This window comes from Mustela erminea, chromosome 9, assembly GCF_009829155.1.
Source record: "Mustela erminea isolate mMusErm1 chromosome 9, mMusErm1.Pri, whole genome shotgun sequence".
In the NCBI taxonomy this organism is placed as follows: Eukaryota; Metazoa; Chordata; class Mammalia; order Carnivora; family Mustelidae; genus Mustela; species Mustela erminea.
Genome location: NC_045622.1, coordinates 99,169,610 through 99,187,024, shown reverse-complemented (window position 1 = coordinate 99,187,024; position 17,415 = coordinate 99,169,610). Strand labels below are relative to the sequence as shown.

The 17,415-nt window shown below is 35.7% G+C and overlaps 1 protein-coding gene and 1 pseudogene across 1 annotated transcript; both read left to right on the top strand.

Annotated features, from left to right (window-relative positions):
• The first annotated feature begins 3,508 nt into the window (after positions 1-3,508).
• On the top strand, positions 3,509-4,441 carry LOC116600021 (olfactory receptor 4C11-like). Its single transcript, XM_032359983.1, has one exon. The coding sequence runs from the start codon at positions 3,509-3,511 to the stop codon at positions 4,439-4,441; it is 933 nt and encodes a 310-aa protein (XP_032215874.1).
• Positions 4,442-10,849: 6,408 nt separating this feature from the next.
• On the top strand, positions 10,850-11,795 carry LOC116599891 (annotated as a pseudogene).
• The last annotated feature ends 5,620 nt before the right edge of the window (positions 11,796-17,415 follow it).

Below are 17,415 nucleotides of genomic sequence, written 5' to 3'. Positions count from 1 at the left end.
GATCAGACAGAATTTTATTTTATGTATGTATGTATGTATGTATTTATTTATTAACAATTTTTTAAATTAATTTGACAGAGATCACAAGTAGGCAGAGAGGTAGGCAGAGAGACAGAGGAAGAAGCAGGCTCCCTGCTGAACAAAGAACCTGATGTGGGGCTCGATCCCAGGAACCTGGGATCATGACCAGAGGTGAAGGGAGAGGCTTTAACCCACTGAACCACCCAGGCGCCTCATCAGACAGAATTTTAGAAAGATATTTTTTATTCTTATTGGAGTAAAGAGAGACTGAATTACATTGAAGAGAAAAGAGAATGACTGAACATCCTACCCTTTGCATAAACTTTTAAAAAACCTGGTGAGATTTATGTTGGGGATTAACTTAGTTGTATTTAATACTCCGAAAAAATTCATCTGATAAATGCCACAATGAGCACCTAACACATAAAAGGCATTTGTGGAAGGATAGAAAGTTTAGGGAATTTTCTACAAGTGCTTAACAGTCTAAACTGAGAAGACAGAATAAAATAAATACATAGTAGCTCCTGGTGGAGAGAGAGGCAAATAAAAATTGTATCTAGTCCAGTGTTCCAGGATGCTCCCTGGAGATGATGATTTTACTTGGGATGTAGTAGGCTTCCATTTTCAGTGGTAACAGAATATTGAAGGACTGAATACTATTGGATTGTATCAAGAGGAGATTATCTCAATTCTTTCATTTAATTTATGAATACTTTCTATTAAATGTGTGCATTTTTTCTAGCAGTGAGCAATAAATATTACATTCTTCATGTTGCTTCTTCAGAATGTATGCCTCTCTAGTTTCTTCTTATTTGAACTATACAAATCTTTCAGTCTATATCTTTGTAAGGTAGATGGATGATAGCTAGTAGATGATAGATTGATCGATAGGTAGATAGTAGATTGATAGGTAGATGTATGGATGAATTGATAGGTAGACATCTCATTATAATATTTAATTGTTAAAACAATCACACAAACAAGCTTCACTACTGTTTGCTGAAGAGTTGGACAACCAGCATATTTGGCAAACTCCTGAGGGTGTAGGGGAACCTGTAGTGAATGGCAGTGTGGTTGGGATATGATGTAGGAATGAGCCTTGAGTCCAGAACTGTCTCTACAGTGACTCATCCTCACACAGACATTTAAATCTTACTCTGGCCCTGGGAACTTTGCTGTTTCTGCGGTCTATGTCAGAACACAGCTGTTACCATCCAGTAATATGCCAATGTGATTACCCATCTACTAAAAGAAGGTCTTTAAAAAGCTTTATTTTGTTGCAGCATCACTATGACAGATTTTCAACTACCAATTGGAATATTTTAAAAGGTAAGTCATCCTCCTAACTTTGATTCCAAGAAAACTATTTCCCCACCCTGAGGCCATACATATGCTATCTGGATACTCTTGTAAATACAATAATTGATATGAGTTCATGTGTGTGTGAAAACATTACCATCTTCAACAGATAGTCCTGAACTGTGCCACTTTACAACTTATTTTAGAAACCATTGTGTGTGTATGGTGTATGTATATATATATATATATCTATAGATATATATATATCTATAGATATATATATAGATATATCTCCACTTTCCTTGGTTTGATGATTACATACAATACCATCCTTGAATCATTTAGCTTCCTTATGGAGGGCATTGAAGTTGTTTCTTAACTTTGGTCAACATGGAAAGGATTGCTGTGAAGATCTTCCTGCCTATGAATGAGATTTTTGCAGCAAATGCAAACACTAGATGTGTGTCTATGTTACACTGAAATATCATCAATGCTAAAAATCACCCCCGCAGAGATTGTATCCCTTTAAGCTCCTGCCAAGAATGTGTGGAATCAATTGTGTCCAACATCATTTTCAGAACTGTTTGTTAAGAGACATTTATCAAAACTGTCATTTTGTTAATCTGATAAGCGAGAAGATATATAATTGCAATTTGAATTGAATGTATTTTTCTATGAAAGAAATTGATAAACTTTTCACATTATGTTTAATAAGAAGAGTTCCTTTGAGGTCAGTTCTTTTGCCCATTTTCATTTTCACTGCTTTTTATTATTATTATTATTATTATTATTATTATTATTATTTTGTTGATTTATTTAGGGGGGGGCGAAATGCAGAGGAAGGGACAGAGAGAGAGGGAGAGATAGAATCTTAAACAGGCTCCATGCTCAGCACAGAGCCTAGCACGGGGCTGGATTCCAGAACCCTTAGATCATGACCTGAGTGGAAATCCAGAGTTGAATGTTTAACCAGCTGAGCTACCCAGGCACAATATGGATTGTGTTTTCAAAAACTGATCTCTGAGATCCATTTATATTTGAGAAAATTATGCTTTTGTCTGTAATACATGTTGTAAATATACTTAAATGCCTTGGCACTTACACATTTAATTGTGCTTTATATGGGAAATATATGTGATGAAGACAGAAAAGGATTTTTTCAGTTTGCTATAGATAAATGAATATTATTTCCCTTCCTGTTTCTATCTTTTACTGAAGTCAGGGCATGGGACTTACAAGAACATATGTTCCAAGAATCATATGAAAAATTTTAGCTATGACCTATAGTTTCTTTAGCTCATTGTCTAAATCCCTGATGCTTAAAATAATATGAAATTTGAAACAATATTTTGATTTATGCCAAACATTCCCTATCTATCCTTTATTTTAAAAGTCTCAGTCTCTCCTTGTGTCTTAAGAAAATATGCGGAAAGACCCATCAAAATACTGGACAATGTGAAGAATTCCACTTTGGACAATATAGTATAATTTAAAAAGTGCAAAACTGTATGATAGAAGCTGAATGTACAACTGTAAACAACTATACATTGTTGAGAGTTTAAGCAAAAGGAAATAAATTTAGTCAAGGTAATGGATTTAAACTTAATGATGGATTGGACAAATTGACCAAGTGTTCACAGCTAAAATATTGCTTCACTCTTGTCTTCTCTCTCTCTCTCTCATAGATTTCATTCAAAACAAAAACAAAAACAAAAACTGTTAAAAGTTTCTACATTGCTTGATTGCTCAGAATATTATTAGAAGATACTTTATAAATGAACTATCAAGGTCAAAAAGTATGAAAGCACATTATGTATAACATGCAATAGTTTCCATTTGTCAACATTCTACCCCAATGGGTCCTTGATGTAAAATAAGGAAAGACACTCAGCTCAAATTCACTAAATTAATGTTTACTATGCCCAAAGAATAAGGTATTCTTTAATTATTGATATATTTCATTGTTTCCATAAGTAATCAGGTAAAGAGTTTGTGAATAAATATTATGATTTCCACTTTATTCAGATGAAAACAACATAGAAGGTAAGGGATAACCCAATGGTAAGTGGCACTTCCATGATCGAGCATATGGATTTGACCTCCAAATGCAGCACTAATTTCATGTGTTTTTTTGTTTTTTGCAGATTAATTATTTCTAACCTGCACTTTCTCTAATTGACCTGAAATAATGCAAAAAATTAGCAATGTAACTGAGTTCATACTGCTAGGATTGACCCAAGATCCTATGAAAAGGAAGATAGTATTTGTAATCTTCTTCATTTTTTATGTGGGAACCATGGTAGGGAATTTGCTGATTATTGTGACCATCAAGTCCAGCCGGACACTTGGGAGCCCCATGTACTTTTTCCTATTTTATTTGTCTCTTGTTGATGCCTGCTTTTCAACTTCCATAGCCCCCAGACTAATTGTGGATTCACTCTCTGCACAAAGAACCATAACTTACAATGAGTGCATGACTCAAGTCTTTGCACTACATTTCTTTGGCACAATGGAGGTCTTTGTTCTCATCCTCATGGCTATTGATCGCTATGTGGCTATTTGTAAGCCCTTACATTACTCAACCATCATGAGTCAGCAGTTCTGTACCATCCTGATTATTATTGCATGGTTAGGGGCTTTTTTTCATTCCATCGCTGAGATATTGCTAGCCTTGAAATTGCCTTTCTGTGGACCCAATTTGATTGATCATTACTGCTGTGATTTGCAACCCTTGCTGAAACTTGCTTGCATGGACACCTATCTGATCAATCTAGAATGGGTGTCTAACAGTGGGACTGTTTGCACAGGCAGTTTTATGATCCTGATGATTTCATACATTATCATCTTGCATTCACTGAGAAACCACAGTGCAGAAGGGAGGAAAAAAGCTCTCTCCACTTGCATTTCTCACATCATTGTAGTAATCTTATTCTTTGGTCCATGTACATTCATATATGCACGCCCCCCAACCACTTTCCCTATGGACAAGATGGTGACTGTATTTTATACTATTGGGACCCCTTTTCTCAACCCATTCATCTACACACTGAGGAATGCAGAAGTGAAAAATGCCATGAGAAAGCTATGGCGTATCACAACTACCTCAGAAAGCAAGAGATGAATTGAGGGGTCTTTTGATTCCATAATCTGTATAGATATTAAGTATAATGGTGTGTATCCTTATTTAACCAATTCAATCTCTTACAATGCACCTGATTTCCTTACTTTATTTCTGTACTTCTGCCCTCAAACTAGTAGCATCCCTCATGTCATCAACCTGGTTCTTACTTTTCCTGAGAGCTCAATTCTGACATTGCTGATTATGAAATACTCCTCACATTTCAGTCTACACTCTGGTTTGATAAGGAGAAAGATATTTATACAATCACAACTGGTCCAATAGTGAGCATCCATAAGTGAAGAATTGCCTGTAATCTATGTTCTGTAATTCTCTCTAGAGTAAATTTCAAGTAAGGTACCCTGCTTTAATTTGAACTCATTTAAAGCAAAGGAACTAACATTCTGCTTTTAGAGATTATTTTCATTATGTCATTAGTTTATCTTAATAAGTTCCACATGAGTGAGCCAAAGGCCAAAAAGATTAAAAAAAAAAAACTATATGTCATCTATTTCATAAACAGTTTCTCTGTACCCCAATGTTTTTAGCAGCAATGGCCATGGTTGCCAAATTGTGGAAAGAACCAAGATTCCCTTCAACAGACGAATGGATAAGAAAGATGTGGTCTATATACACTATGGAGTATTATGCCTCCATCAGAAAGGATGAACACCCAACTTTTGTAGCAACATGGACAGGACTGGAGGAGATTATGCTGAGTGAAATAAGTCAAGCAGAGAGAGTCAGTTATGATATGGTATCACTTATTTGTGGAGCATAACAAATAGCATGGTGGACATGGGGAGTTAGGAGAAGGGATTTGGGGGAAATTGGAAGGGAAGGTGAACCATAAGAGACTATGGACTCTGAAAAACAATCTGAGGGGTTTTAAGTGGTGGGGGAGTGGGAGGTTGGGGGAACCAGGTGGTGGGTTTTAGAGAGGGCATGGATTGCATGGAGCACTGGGTGTGGTGAAAAAACAATGAATACTGTTATGCTGAAAATAAATAAAAATAAATTAAAAAAATAAAGATGTAAATATGAAAAATTAAAAAGCAATAAAATATTAGAAAAAAATAAAAAGTTTCTCTGATTGTTTTTTTTTGACTATCAGGACAATCAAAGCATTATGGATGGGATTTTTAAAATGTACTATTACAAAAGCCTGGAAATGTTCAGCTAATTTATATGATTGGAATATAGGAACTACAACAAGAGAATAGTGCAACTCTAAGGTAGAGGGAAGTAAAAATATTGTAAAGACTAAATATGAATTTAAAATACAATAGAGATAAAACATATTTTCTGATATTGTAGTACAAAAAAGTAGAACCCAATTTGAAGGGAGGAAAAAATCACATTATTTCATTTACTGCTTTGTTTTATCAGTGGAATAAAAGAAAGTACCAGAGGCATTCAGAAATATACACTTGAAGGTCTTTACTTAATGGATTTAGAGTGAACCTGCTTTTGCAGCAGGAAGCCACTTTGTTTCTCTTCTTGTGCTTTCCTACTAAAGAGATAGTGTGGATTGACAAGTTAGAATTTCCAAGAGAATGTTGGTGCTCATAGTGAACGGAACAGATTAGCACACATGAATTGAATATGTGCACTTCAAGGCTTATAGAATGAATTTTTAAATTCATTAATTTCAGAGGGTACAAAAATGTTAATTTAAAGTTATCCATGCCCCCTGATGTTTATATCATCATTATCTACAATAGCAGAACTGTGGACACAGCCCAAGTTGCCACTTTCATTGAATGATGAATGGATAAAGATGTGATATTATATATATATATATATATATATATATATATATATATATAGTCCCATTATATATATGTAATGGTATATTATTCAGCCATCAAAAAGAATGAGATCTTGCACTTTGCAACGACAAGGTCTGAACTAGAGAATATGAGGCTAAGCAAAACAAGTCAGTCAGTGAAAGACAAATACCATATGATTTTACTCATGTGGAATTTAAGAAAAAAATCAGTACAGGGAAAAAGAGAGGGAGGGGAGCAAATCAAGAAATGGGTTCTTAACTATAGAAAACAGATGGTTACTAGAGGGAGGGGGCTAGAAAGATGGGTTAAATAGGTGATGGGCATTAAGGAATACACATGTTGTCATGAACACTTGGTGTGGTCTGTAAATGTTGAATCTATAAACTATACACCTGGAACTCATATTACACTATATGTTAACTAACTGTAATCTAAATAAAAACTTGAAAATAAATAACAAATAGAATTCATTACTTGCAGTGTTTCCAAGCGTTCCACATCCTTAGTAACTGTGAAAAGATACAATTTTATTTTTAATGCTCTTACCCATTAATTACGTGGAAAACTTTTAATGCCAATAGTTTCCTCCTGTCAAAGACTATTTAAAAAAAATCATTAAAATATCATGCTTTCAATGTTCTCACTACTTTTTGCTTTTTGGGTTATTATGAAGCTAGTGACTGCTCTAGTGTCCCAAAATTGGCATACTGACATAAAATGTATATATATTTTAGTTGCACAAATAGATTCTCTAACATACATATAATATGAAAAGATCACCACAATATAACTAATTAGTACATCTATCTTCTCTATATAGTTACCATTGCATGTGTGTGTGTATGTATGTGTGTAAGATTTAATTTACATCTATCCTCTTTTTAATTCCAAGTATACATTATGGTTAACTATAGTGAACATGCTGTCGTGGCCAGTGCGACAAATCGATCTGGAATGTGAGGGTAAGAGGATGGTGAAAAGAAATTAAGAGACAAAGAGATGGGGACAGGAGGAGCACCAAGAAAGATGTCCAATAGTGTCAATTTTATTCAAGGCAGCAGCAAGGCATTATATAGCTAACAGAAACAAACCTAAGAAAATATCCATTTTTAGCTGATTACTAAAGAGTTTGCAACATGCACAGAAAATCCTTCACATTTTCCCATTATCTATTTCCCAAGCACCAATAGCAGACCCTCCAGTGCCAGATGTACTGACTTCAAGGCTACTCAAGACATAGTTTATGTAAGCACAGCACAATCTCACAATGGTGTAGTCTATGGCCTGTGCAAGGACAGCAAGAACCAGCCAAGAATTTATGACCCCAACCAAATTGTTTCTATCTGACTAGCAAATGTGTGGGAAGTCACGTAGGCGAGCACACAACACATAACACATACCCTTTCTCAGTGCTACTTGATTTTACTGACCTAAGCCCTTTGTTGGCTATTCAGCCTTTAAAGGAGGCATAAGTCAGGGCCTGGTTTGGTCCTTGTCTCATACCATGGTATATATTAGATCTCTATAATTTATTAATTCTACATAACTGAAACCTTGCACCCTTGGGACAATGTCACTCCATTTCTCCCAATCCCTGGCCTCTGGTAACCACCATTCTACTCTCTGCTTCTGTGAATTAAACTATATCATTTACACATACAAATTAGATCATGCGATATTTCTATTTCTGTGACTTTCTTGTTTCACTAATTTCAAGTCCTCCAGCTTCATTCAGCTCCAATTTGTTATTGCAAATGACAGAGTTTTCCTCTTTTTAATGTCTGAATAATAAAGATCTCACATTTTCTGTTGATCTGACAGTCAGGGATGAGGTTTTGGTCATACTTTGGCTACTGTGAATAATGATGTCATGAACCTAGGAATATAGGGAGCCCTTCACAATTATGATTTCAGATCCTATCTTACAGCAGGATTGATGGATGGTAGTTCTACTGTCAATTTTTTGAGGAACATCGATACTCTTCTCCATAATGACTATATCAATTTATATGCCCATCAGTAGTATACATGGGATCCCTTTACTCCACATCCTCACCAGCATTTTTATCTCTTGTCTTTTTGATAGTAGTCATTCCAACAGATGCAGAGTGGTATCTCATTATGATTTTGATTTGCATTTTCCTGATGATGAGTGTTGTTGAGCACCCGTTGTTGTACCTGCTGGACATTTGTATGTTGTTGGAAAAATTACTATTTTGTCCCTTTGCCTATGTTTTCACAGAAGAGATGAACGAAATCTCCATAGTTTCTGCTCAATTTTCCTGTGAACCTGAAACTGCTTTAAAAATAGAGTCAATTATTAAGAAAATATGTTAAGAAGAGAAAATATAATATTAGAAAAAGTCATCTACTCAATTAGCTCAGAAGAACATATAAAAGAATTAAAATAAGTTAAAGAGAAACAAAAAAAAGTAAACTACAGTAAGATGAACTATTCCCCATACATTTAACAATTGTATGTTTAACAATTTAACATTTAACAATTACATTAAACTCAAATACACTGCACTTGCAAGGCAGAATCTGACAGGATAGACGGAATAATCTTCAGCAAAAAGTAGTAGACCAATGATATACATGTCAATATGTTAAATTCTAGAAAAAAGATACCATGCACTATGAGTAAATGTTGTGATTAAATTTACATGAAGTTAAAGAATAGACAACACTAAAACACAGTGAGAGGGGCACCTGGGTGACTCAGTGGCTTAAGCCTCTGCCTTTGGCTCAGGTCATGATCTCAGAGACCTGGGATCCAGTCCCACAAGGGGCTCTCTGCTCACCAGGGAGCCTGTCTCCTCCTCTCTCTCTGACTGCTTCTCTGCCTACTTGTGATCTCTGTCTGTCAAATAAATAAATAAAATCTTAAAAAAAAAACAAACAGAGAAATCAGGGTAATAGTTGCATTAACTGAAAAAGGAGTATGACAGAAATTTCTGGGTGAAGAAATGTTGAATCTGTTAATGGTGTGTGACTATATACATTTATTCAAACACCTGGGTGGCTCAGTCATTTAAGCCTCTGCCTTCAGCTCACATCATGATCCCAGGGTCCTGGGATAGAGTTCCACATTGGGCCCTCTGCTCATTGGGAGCTTGCTTCTCCCTCTGTCTGCCACTCTTTCTGCTTGTGCTTTGTCTGTGAGAAATAAATAAATTATTAAAAATACATTTATCAAAACTAATCAAACCATAGGCTTAGAACATCTGTATTTCATTGTATCTAAAATTTATCTCAGAAAAAGAATTGTATTACTATTCTCACTTTATAGATGTGGAAGCAAGGGTATATCATGCCAAGAAATGTGCCCAGGATTAAAAAAAAAAAAAAGTTGCAAGTTCAAAAGCAAGATTCCAATCTTTCTTTCTGACTTTTCAAACCAATACAGTACACTTAACCACTGTGGTAGTCATTTTCAACATTGTGCAGAAATCTGGGAACTCAAGCATGAAAGGACATTGAGAAGGGAAGAAACGGAGCCACATCAGAGGCCAAGGTAAAAGTACTCTCCAATAAAAGCAACACATGAACACTTTTCTGAAATAGCATTAGAGACATTATAAGTATGATGATCTTGTCAAAAGATTACTAGTTCAACACTGTGTATTATAACATAACAATGTAGGGAAAGGACTAAAAATTTTCAGGAAAAAGGTCACTAGTATAATTTGATCTAATCTTGGCTCTGCCCTTTATTAACTGCTTCATCTTGGGCAGGATCCTTATATTCTTCTCTATGTACATATCTCCTACACTGTGAAAGAATTATAAATTCATAGTGATAATTATCTTACAGACCTGTAGTGAGGATTAAACAGCCACACTTCTGCAAACCCATAGCACAGGAAGAGTCTAGTAAATTTTAGTTTATGTTATTATTACTATTACCATTAGTCTCTGTAATTGTTTCTTCATTCTTGAAAAATGAAATAATACTAACTACACACGTTACTGCCATGCCATGCACATAGCAATCAATCATTAAAAACACATTTATTAACTATTGTAATGTTAACAATATGTACTATCAATTCATTTGTAGTAGCTCCTGGAGACTTCTGTCACATTCTCATAAGAAACACCCTGTTACACTTTTTGGCAACTGTTATAAATAGGGTGATACTGGGCTTTCTGTCACTGGCTTGCATCCCCTTACTGAACCTCAGCTGACTTCAGCAAGGCACACAAAGTTCTTACCAGACTTACATGTAAGAGTCTCTCTTCCTCCAACTCCTGTTCATCCTTCCACTCACACTCTCAATTATCTTCCATGTGTCCTCATTCCCTTAGGATAAAGGAAAATTCCCTAGCTCTATATTCATAATTTTGGCACCCATTTCTCACCATGATTTTCAGAATTAAGAGCCAGTGGGACTACATCAGGATAGGCTTTTTGTCATCTCAGGCAATGATGTGCACACTGACGCTCTTCAAGAACTCAAAACTACGTTCTATCTCAAAAACCTCATGAGAATCCACAACTCAGTAGAGTTTATGCATTTATTATTTATAAGATGAAGAAGGTTAATAAAGTTAAGATTACATTGATCAAGGGGATTTCTTTTCTAGGTAATACAATTAATCAAAATATTAAATGATGGAGAATAGGAACAACCTGACGGTTTGTTCGACTGGGGCTCACAGAAAATCCAAAAATGCAGAAAATCATGTTTGTTGTGGTTCAGGTTATCTATATTATCTCTGTGGTAGGTAATGTGTTCACTGTGGTCTTTATCACTGCCAGCCCATTTTCAGGGTTCCCCTTGTCCTTTTCCCTGGCCTCTCTCTACTTCACTGATCCCTGCTATTCTTCTATCAATATCACTACAGTGATCTTAGATTCACTCTTTGAAAAGAAGACCATCCCATTTAATGCCTATATTACCCAAATATTTGGAGAAATTTTTGGAGGTGCCAATGATATCCTGCTTACTATGATGGTGTATGACTGCTATGTGGCTATCTGCAAGCCATTGCACTACATGACCATCATGAATTGATGAGTTTGTGGCCTGCTAACAAGAATGGTGTGGGTGGGATTCTTCTGCATGCAACCATACTAGTCCTTTTTATCATCCCATTATCCTTCCATGGCCCTAACATCATAGATCACTTCATGTGTGATCTGAACCTTTTGCTCAATCTTCTCTGCACAGATATCCACATTCTAGAGTTCTTTGTGGCTTCCGAGAGTGGTTTCATCTGTCTGTTAAGCTTTCTCCTATTGATGATCTCCTATGTGGTCGTTCTGCACTCCGTAAGGAACCACAACTTGGAGGTGAGGCACAAAGCTCTCTCCACCTGTCTCCCACATGACAGTGGTCATCCTATTATTTGTGCCCTGCATATCTGAGTACATGAGACCCACAGCTATGTTATCTATTGATAAGATAATTACATTGTTCTATACTACAATGATGCCCATGTTAAATCCTTTAATCTATACCTTGGTAAATGACCAGATGAAAAATGCCATTAGGAAACTGTGAAGTAAAAAAGTTATTTTAGGTGACACATTAAATGTTCTTCAAGTTCTCCATTGATGCAACTCAAGCAAAGTCAAAAAGACACTTTGAATGATCTCAGCAAAGAACACCTATGAAGAAAAGAATAAAAAATGACTGCTAAAAATCATAGATTTTGCACTGAGAAGAGAAGAAATGGGTGCAATAAAAGGAAAAATAATCTTAACCCAGGATCATTCCTTGCATATTTGGACATTTCTACCAAATTTCATTTTAATTTACTACCTTCATTCATGTATATGATTTATAAGCTTTCATCCTAATTCAACAATTAAAAATATATGGGAATCGAGCTGTAATCTCTCTAACAATCCAAGAGGGAGCCACTGTCATTACTCCCATTTTATAGGTGAGGAAACACAAAGGTGAGTATCAAAATAACTGGACTAAAGAGTCAGTGATCAGAATCTACCTGATTTTTCAGGCCATGCTCTTCAATGTTGTGATACAGTGCCAGACAATGATGACAGAAAGACGGTTATAATAGCTTCCATTTATTGAAGTGGGGATTTTAGAATATTATACATTTTATATAATAGTATAATATTTACATATTATAGATAGCATACATATACATGTTATATTATTTTATATGAGATATATCATAGTTACACACAGGTATGTATAATTATGTGTTATATTTATATTAATTCATTATCTATATCAAAATTCTATGGACATTTCATTAAAACTCTTCTCATTTTTATCATATTTGATAATAATGCATCCACTATAATATAGGGATATGTAACTACATTAGGAATAGAAAAATAGTGGTCCACTAAACCCTTAAGGGGTAGGTGAAGAATATTATACCATGTTTCCAAATTTCCTTGTAGGCTTTGAATCATTTTGTATTATTCACATCACCCATCTTATGCTGATAAGCCATTAGAAAATGCAGTGCTTCAAATGAAGGATTATTTTAATGTCAGACAGGAATGTTTATTTTGCAATATATATTTATCTCATAATGTTCTTGCATGCTAACCAAAAAGTAATTTCTATATGTACAATGTATAGTGAATAATAAATGTTGAATAAAAAATAAAAGTATAAAGGGAGATGAATAAAGTCAATAAAATGTACAGGGAAAAATGACTGAGTTGAAGGAATTTTTTCCTATTTATCTGATTCAGACTCTGAGACTTCAAGCTAGATCTCTTTGAGAAACCACAGTTTGTTGTAATTCCTGCTTAGACTGTGTGATGAGAAACAAATTGAAACGGATTCTCAGTGAAGGAGCAAATAGTTTATTTGGATACTTTCTCTGCTCTCAGCAAGATTTCATCATATGACTGGGAGCTGTATTTTCTCTTTCCGTTAGCTTAATTTTGGTAACATTTTATTTTGAGAATGTATTATTAAAACTATGTGACTCCATCTACACACAAAACAAAGGCAGCATAAATATATCCCACTTATCCCTTCTATCCCTCACTCATTAATCAACAGAAATTTCTTAAGCCCAAAGAATATATTGGACACATTGATAGCTGCTGCACTTACGATGGTAAGTAGAGAGAAACCTTGTTCTTGCCTTCCCAGGCTTCATATCCACTGAGAGACAGCCAGAGGGGAGCAGAAAATGACAGTGCAGTGTGATAAATGATAAGGTAGTGGCAGCACAGGTGCTATGAAAGCATGTTTGAGGGACACACAGCAAAGACCTCGGGTTTCAGGAAATGTTCCAAGATGAGAGGACATACAAAATGGAACTTGAAACTAGAAATCAAGTCAGGAGTGTGAATAGGTACACATAAGTTGGAGTAGGAGCATTCTTAGAAGAGAAAATACCTAACAAAGGCCAAGGTGTGGAAATCAGTATTCATGAAACCTCATGAATGCAGTGTGGCTATGGTTGTGAGTTCATCTACTCAAGCAATAATTTTTTTTTTTAATTGAACTATCACCGTGTGCCTGGCAGTGTGCTAGAAAAAGAGCACAAGGTATTGATTAGGTAAGAATCTGGAGAGACAGGAAGAGAGAAGAACTGTCTCGTAATCCTGTTGAAGTTTGCTGCTAACTACCAGGGAGTAAACATTGGAAGGCCTTTTGATCCAACAAGTGATAGAGTTTGATTTGTGTTTGACTTCATAACTGTATGGGTCATTAGTGTGTGAAATGGATTGAAGGGAACCAAGAGTGACTTCAAGATGTTCCTGAAATGACTTGGTATGAAAGGGTGGAGGTCTGAAGTATGGTGATGCTGGAGGGGATGAAGAGTGTCTATCATGCTCTGTCTAGCTTATTTCCCTTCAATCCTTAATGCCCCAGCTGACTATAAATATCTCAGAGCTCAGTGCCCCAACTTCTCTGTGGATTTGATCCAGAAAAATATTGTATGCTTTGCCCACCATTCCAAGACCCAGCGGAAACCAATGAACAGCCGGGTGGACACATTCTCCCAAAGTGGAACTGGTCCTGTACTAAAATATACTCCCCAGGGTTCTTATGGCTACAGGCTGAAGCCAAGGACCTGTTGGGAGCATAATATTCTTCTGGAACTATAGTCAACTTCACTCAACCCTTGTCCTTAAATTCACTTGTATGAAAATCCCTAGCTCAGATTCTACATCTAGGTAAACCAAACTAACACTGAGAGATAGAAGAATTTAAAAAATATTTAGGAGTATAAACAGAAGAACTTGACATGGGCTGAAGATTAAGAAAGTAGCCATGGATGAAAAGTAGATTCTTCCTTGGATTATGGGGAGGATAAGGGAACAGACATGAGTCTTCTTTGCCCATTGAAGTAGCTTCTCCTTCTTAGGCTGAAGATTTAACTCTGCATTGTCTAAGGAAACTCTAATGGGTCTCCCAGAGGCACCTGCCCTAAAAGAAGGGGATGATTCTCCTTAGGACTCACCCCCATTACTCTCTTTGTTCCTAGACCTATAAGTAGATGTGAGTCCCAGCAGATCACTAAAAGTGAGGTTCCAGATGTGACTCATGAGGAACACACTACACTCCAAAACAATGATGTCTTTTCTAATACATAAATACAGAAATATGATACTCATGAAAAAAAAATTCAATAAAGTCAAATTTCTTGATATGGGTTTACAAAGCAGAGATTCTTCTTTTAATTTTGTAGCTGGGGAACTCAGAAAAAGCTAACAGTTTTTCTGCTTGGTGGCTGATATATGAATCAAAAGGTGGCTCATATTAATCAAATTAGAGTTGCCAGACATGACTTGATTTAATGGAAAGGGAGAGATTTAAAGGTGTTGGAATACTGGAATGTAGATTGAATTTGTCAAATGCTTTTTCTGCATCAATTGAGAGGACCATGTTGTTCTTCTCTCTTCTTATGATTTGTTCTGTCACACTGATTGATTTGTGAATGTTGAACCACCCTTGCATCCCAGGGATAAAACTCATCTGGTCATGGTGGAAAATCTTTTTGATATTCTGCTGGATCCTATTAGCTAGGATCTTTTTGAGAATCGTGGCATCCATATTCATCAGGGATATTGGCCTGAAATTCTATTTGATGAGGTCTTTGCCTGGTTTATGGATCAAGGTAATGCTGCCTTCAGAGAAAGAGTTTGGAAGTTTTCTTTCAGTTTTCTTTTCTCTTTTTTTTTGGAAAAATATTTCAGGAGATTAGGTGTTATTTCTTCTTTGATTGTTTGGTAAAATTCCACCAAGAACCCATAAGGTCCTGGACTCTTGTTTTTGGGAGGTTTTTGATCATTGCTTCAATCTCATTACTAAATATTGGTCTATTCAGGTTGTAAATTTCTTTCAGTTTCAGTCTTGGAAGTTTATAGGTTTCCAGGAATGCATCCATTTTTTTTTAGGTTGCTTAACTTATTGGCATAGAACTATTAATAGTAACTTCTGATGACTGTTTCTATTTCCTTGGTGTTAGTCATTATCTCTCCCTTTTCATTCTATTTTATTAATTTTTGTCCTTTCTCTTTTCTTTTGGATTAGTTTGGCCAGTGGTTTATTGATCTTATTAATTCTTTAAAAGAACCAGGTTCTAGTTTTGTTTATGTGTTCTACTGTGTCTCTAGTATCTATCTCATTGATCTCTGTTCTAATCTTAATTATTTCCCTTCTTGTGCATGGACTTGGCTTAATTTGTTGTTGATTTTCCAGTTCTTTAAGGTATAAAGAGAGTTGGTGTATTTTTTCAATTTTTCAAATATTTTTCAATTTTTTTTTTTTTAATTGAGGTCTGGATGACAATGTATTTCTACCTTAGGACTGCCTTTGCCATATCCCAAAGGTTTTGGACTGATGTGTCTTCATCATCATTGGTTTCCATGAATTGTTTAAGTTCTTCTTTGGTTTCCTGGTTGATCCAAACAAACTTGTGGAGCATAAGGAATAACACAGATGACTTTAGGAGAAGGAAAGAAAGTGAATTGGGATAAATCTGAGAGGGAGATGAAACATAAACTGAGGGTTTTGGAAGGGAGACAGATGCAGGGATGGGTAATCCTGGTAGCTAGTATTGTAGAGGGCACATATTGCATGAAGCCCTGGGTGTGATGCATAAACAATGAATCTTGGAACATTGAAAGAATAAAATAAAATTTAAAGAAATTAAAAAATACATAAAAAGTGGCAAAACAAAAAAAAAATAATAAAATAAAATAAAATAAAGGATGAATTTTTTTTATTTATGATCTACTTAACCAATCTGGGAGTGTCCAAAAGACATACCTTTCATCCTTTTATCATGACTGTGATAAATAAATTTGGCACGATAGTCCCAGCACTCATGAAAACCTTTTATGATCACTGTTTTTTTGTAGACCAGAACTTTAGTGTCACTAAACTGGGAAATCCCAATGCAATGGGAAATAGTTGATCTAAGATAATAGTGGCCATGTTGTAGTACTCAGGCTCCTCAAGGAGCTTGAGGAAGGAAGGAAAGCATGCTTCCCATAAAGGAGAATAGATGCAAAAAACCAATGAGATAATCAATACAAACAGACTAACAGGGTTGGGTAATTTTTGACAGTGTTCTTAGAAATAAAATAGAGAGGAAGCATATTCAAGTCTTACTTATCCAGGGTAACAAAAAAAAGTCTAGGCTAAGTAAACAGAAGTCTAACTCAATCATAAAATCAGAGATTCATGCCCTACTGCTGGGATGTGTCAACTCACAATAATTCCCAGACTAGAACCAGTTTATGCACTTATTTGATGAATTTTGATGATGGTATTTGATGAATAAAGGGGAGATTGGATTCCCATGATGAAAGACCCTGGGACATTTCTATATATTAATCTTCCCCTCAGCCTTCCCCAAGGGAGACCTAAGCAAGCTGTGCATTGGAGAAAAGAAAATAACCAGTGTTTCAGCCACTTCTGGACATACTGACTTGAAAATGATTCCAGGAAATCCAAAACAATAGTATAATCCACCAATCAGAACAGGATCTTAAGAAGGAATGTTGTCATTGGAGCTTTAGCTCAGGCCTAATCTGCATTGTAGGCAGTAGGGTAGGGAAATGAACTCATCCTATGTATTCTTCCCAGTTCCAGAACACATTATTTGAGAAGACGCATTTGCAACTGGCAGAATTCCCACATTGGTTCCTTGACATGGAGGTTATAATGGTGAAAAGCCAAGTAGAAGCCTCTAGAACTACCCCTATTGAGGGAAGTAGTAGAC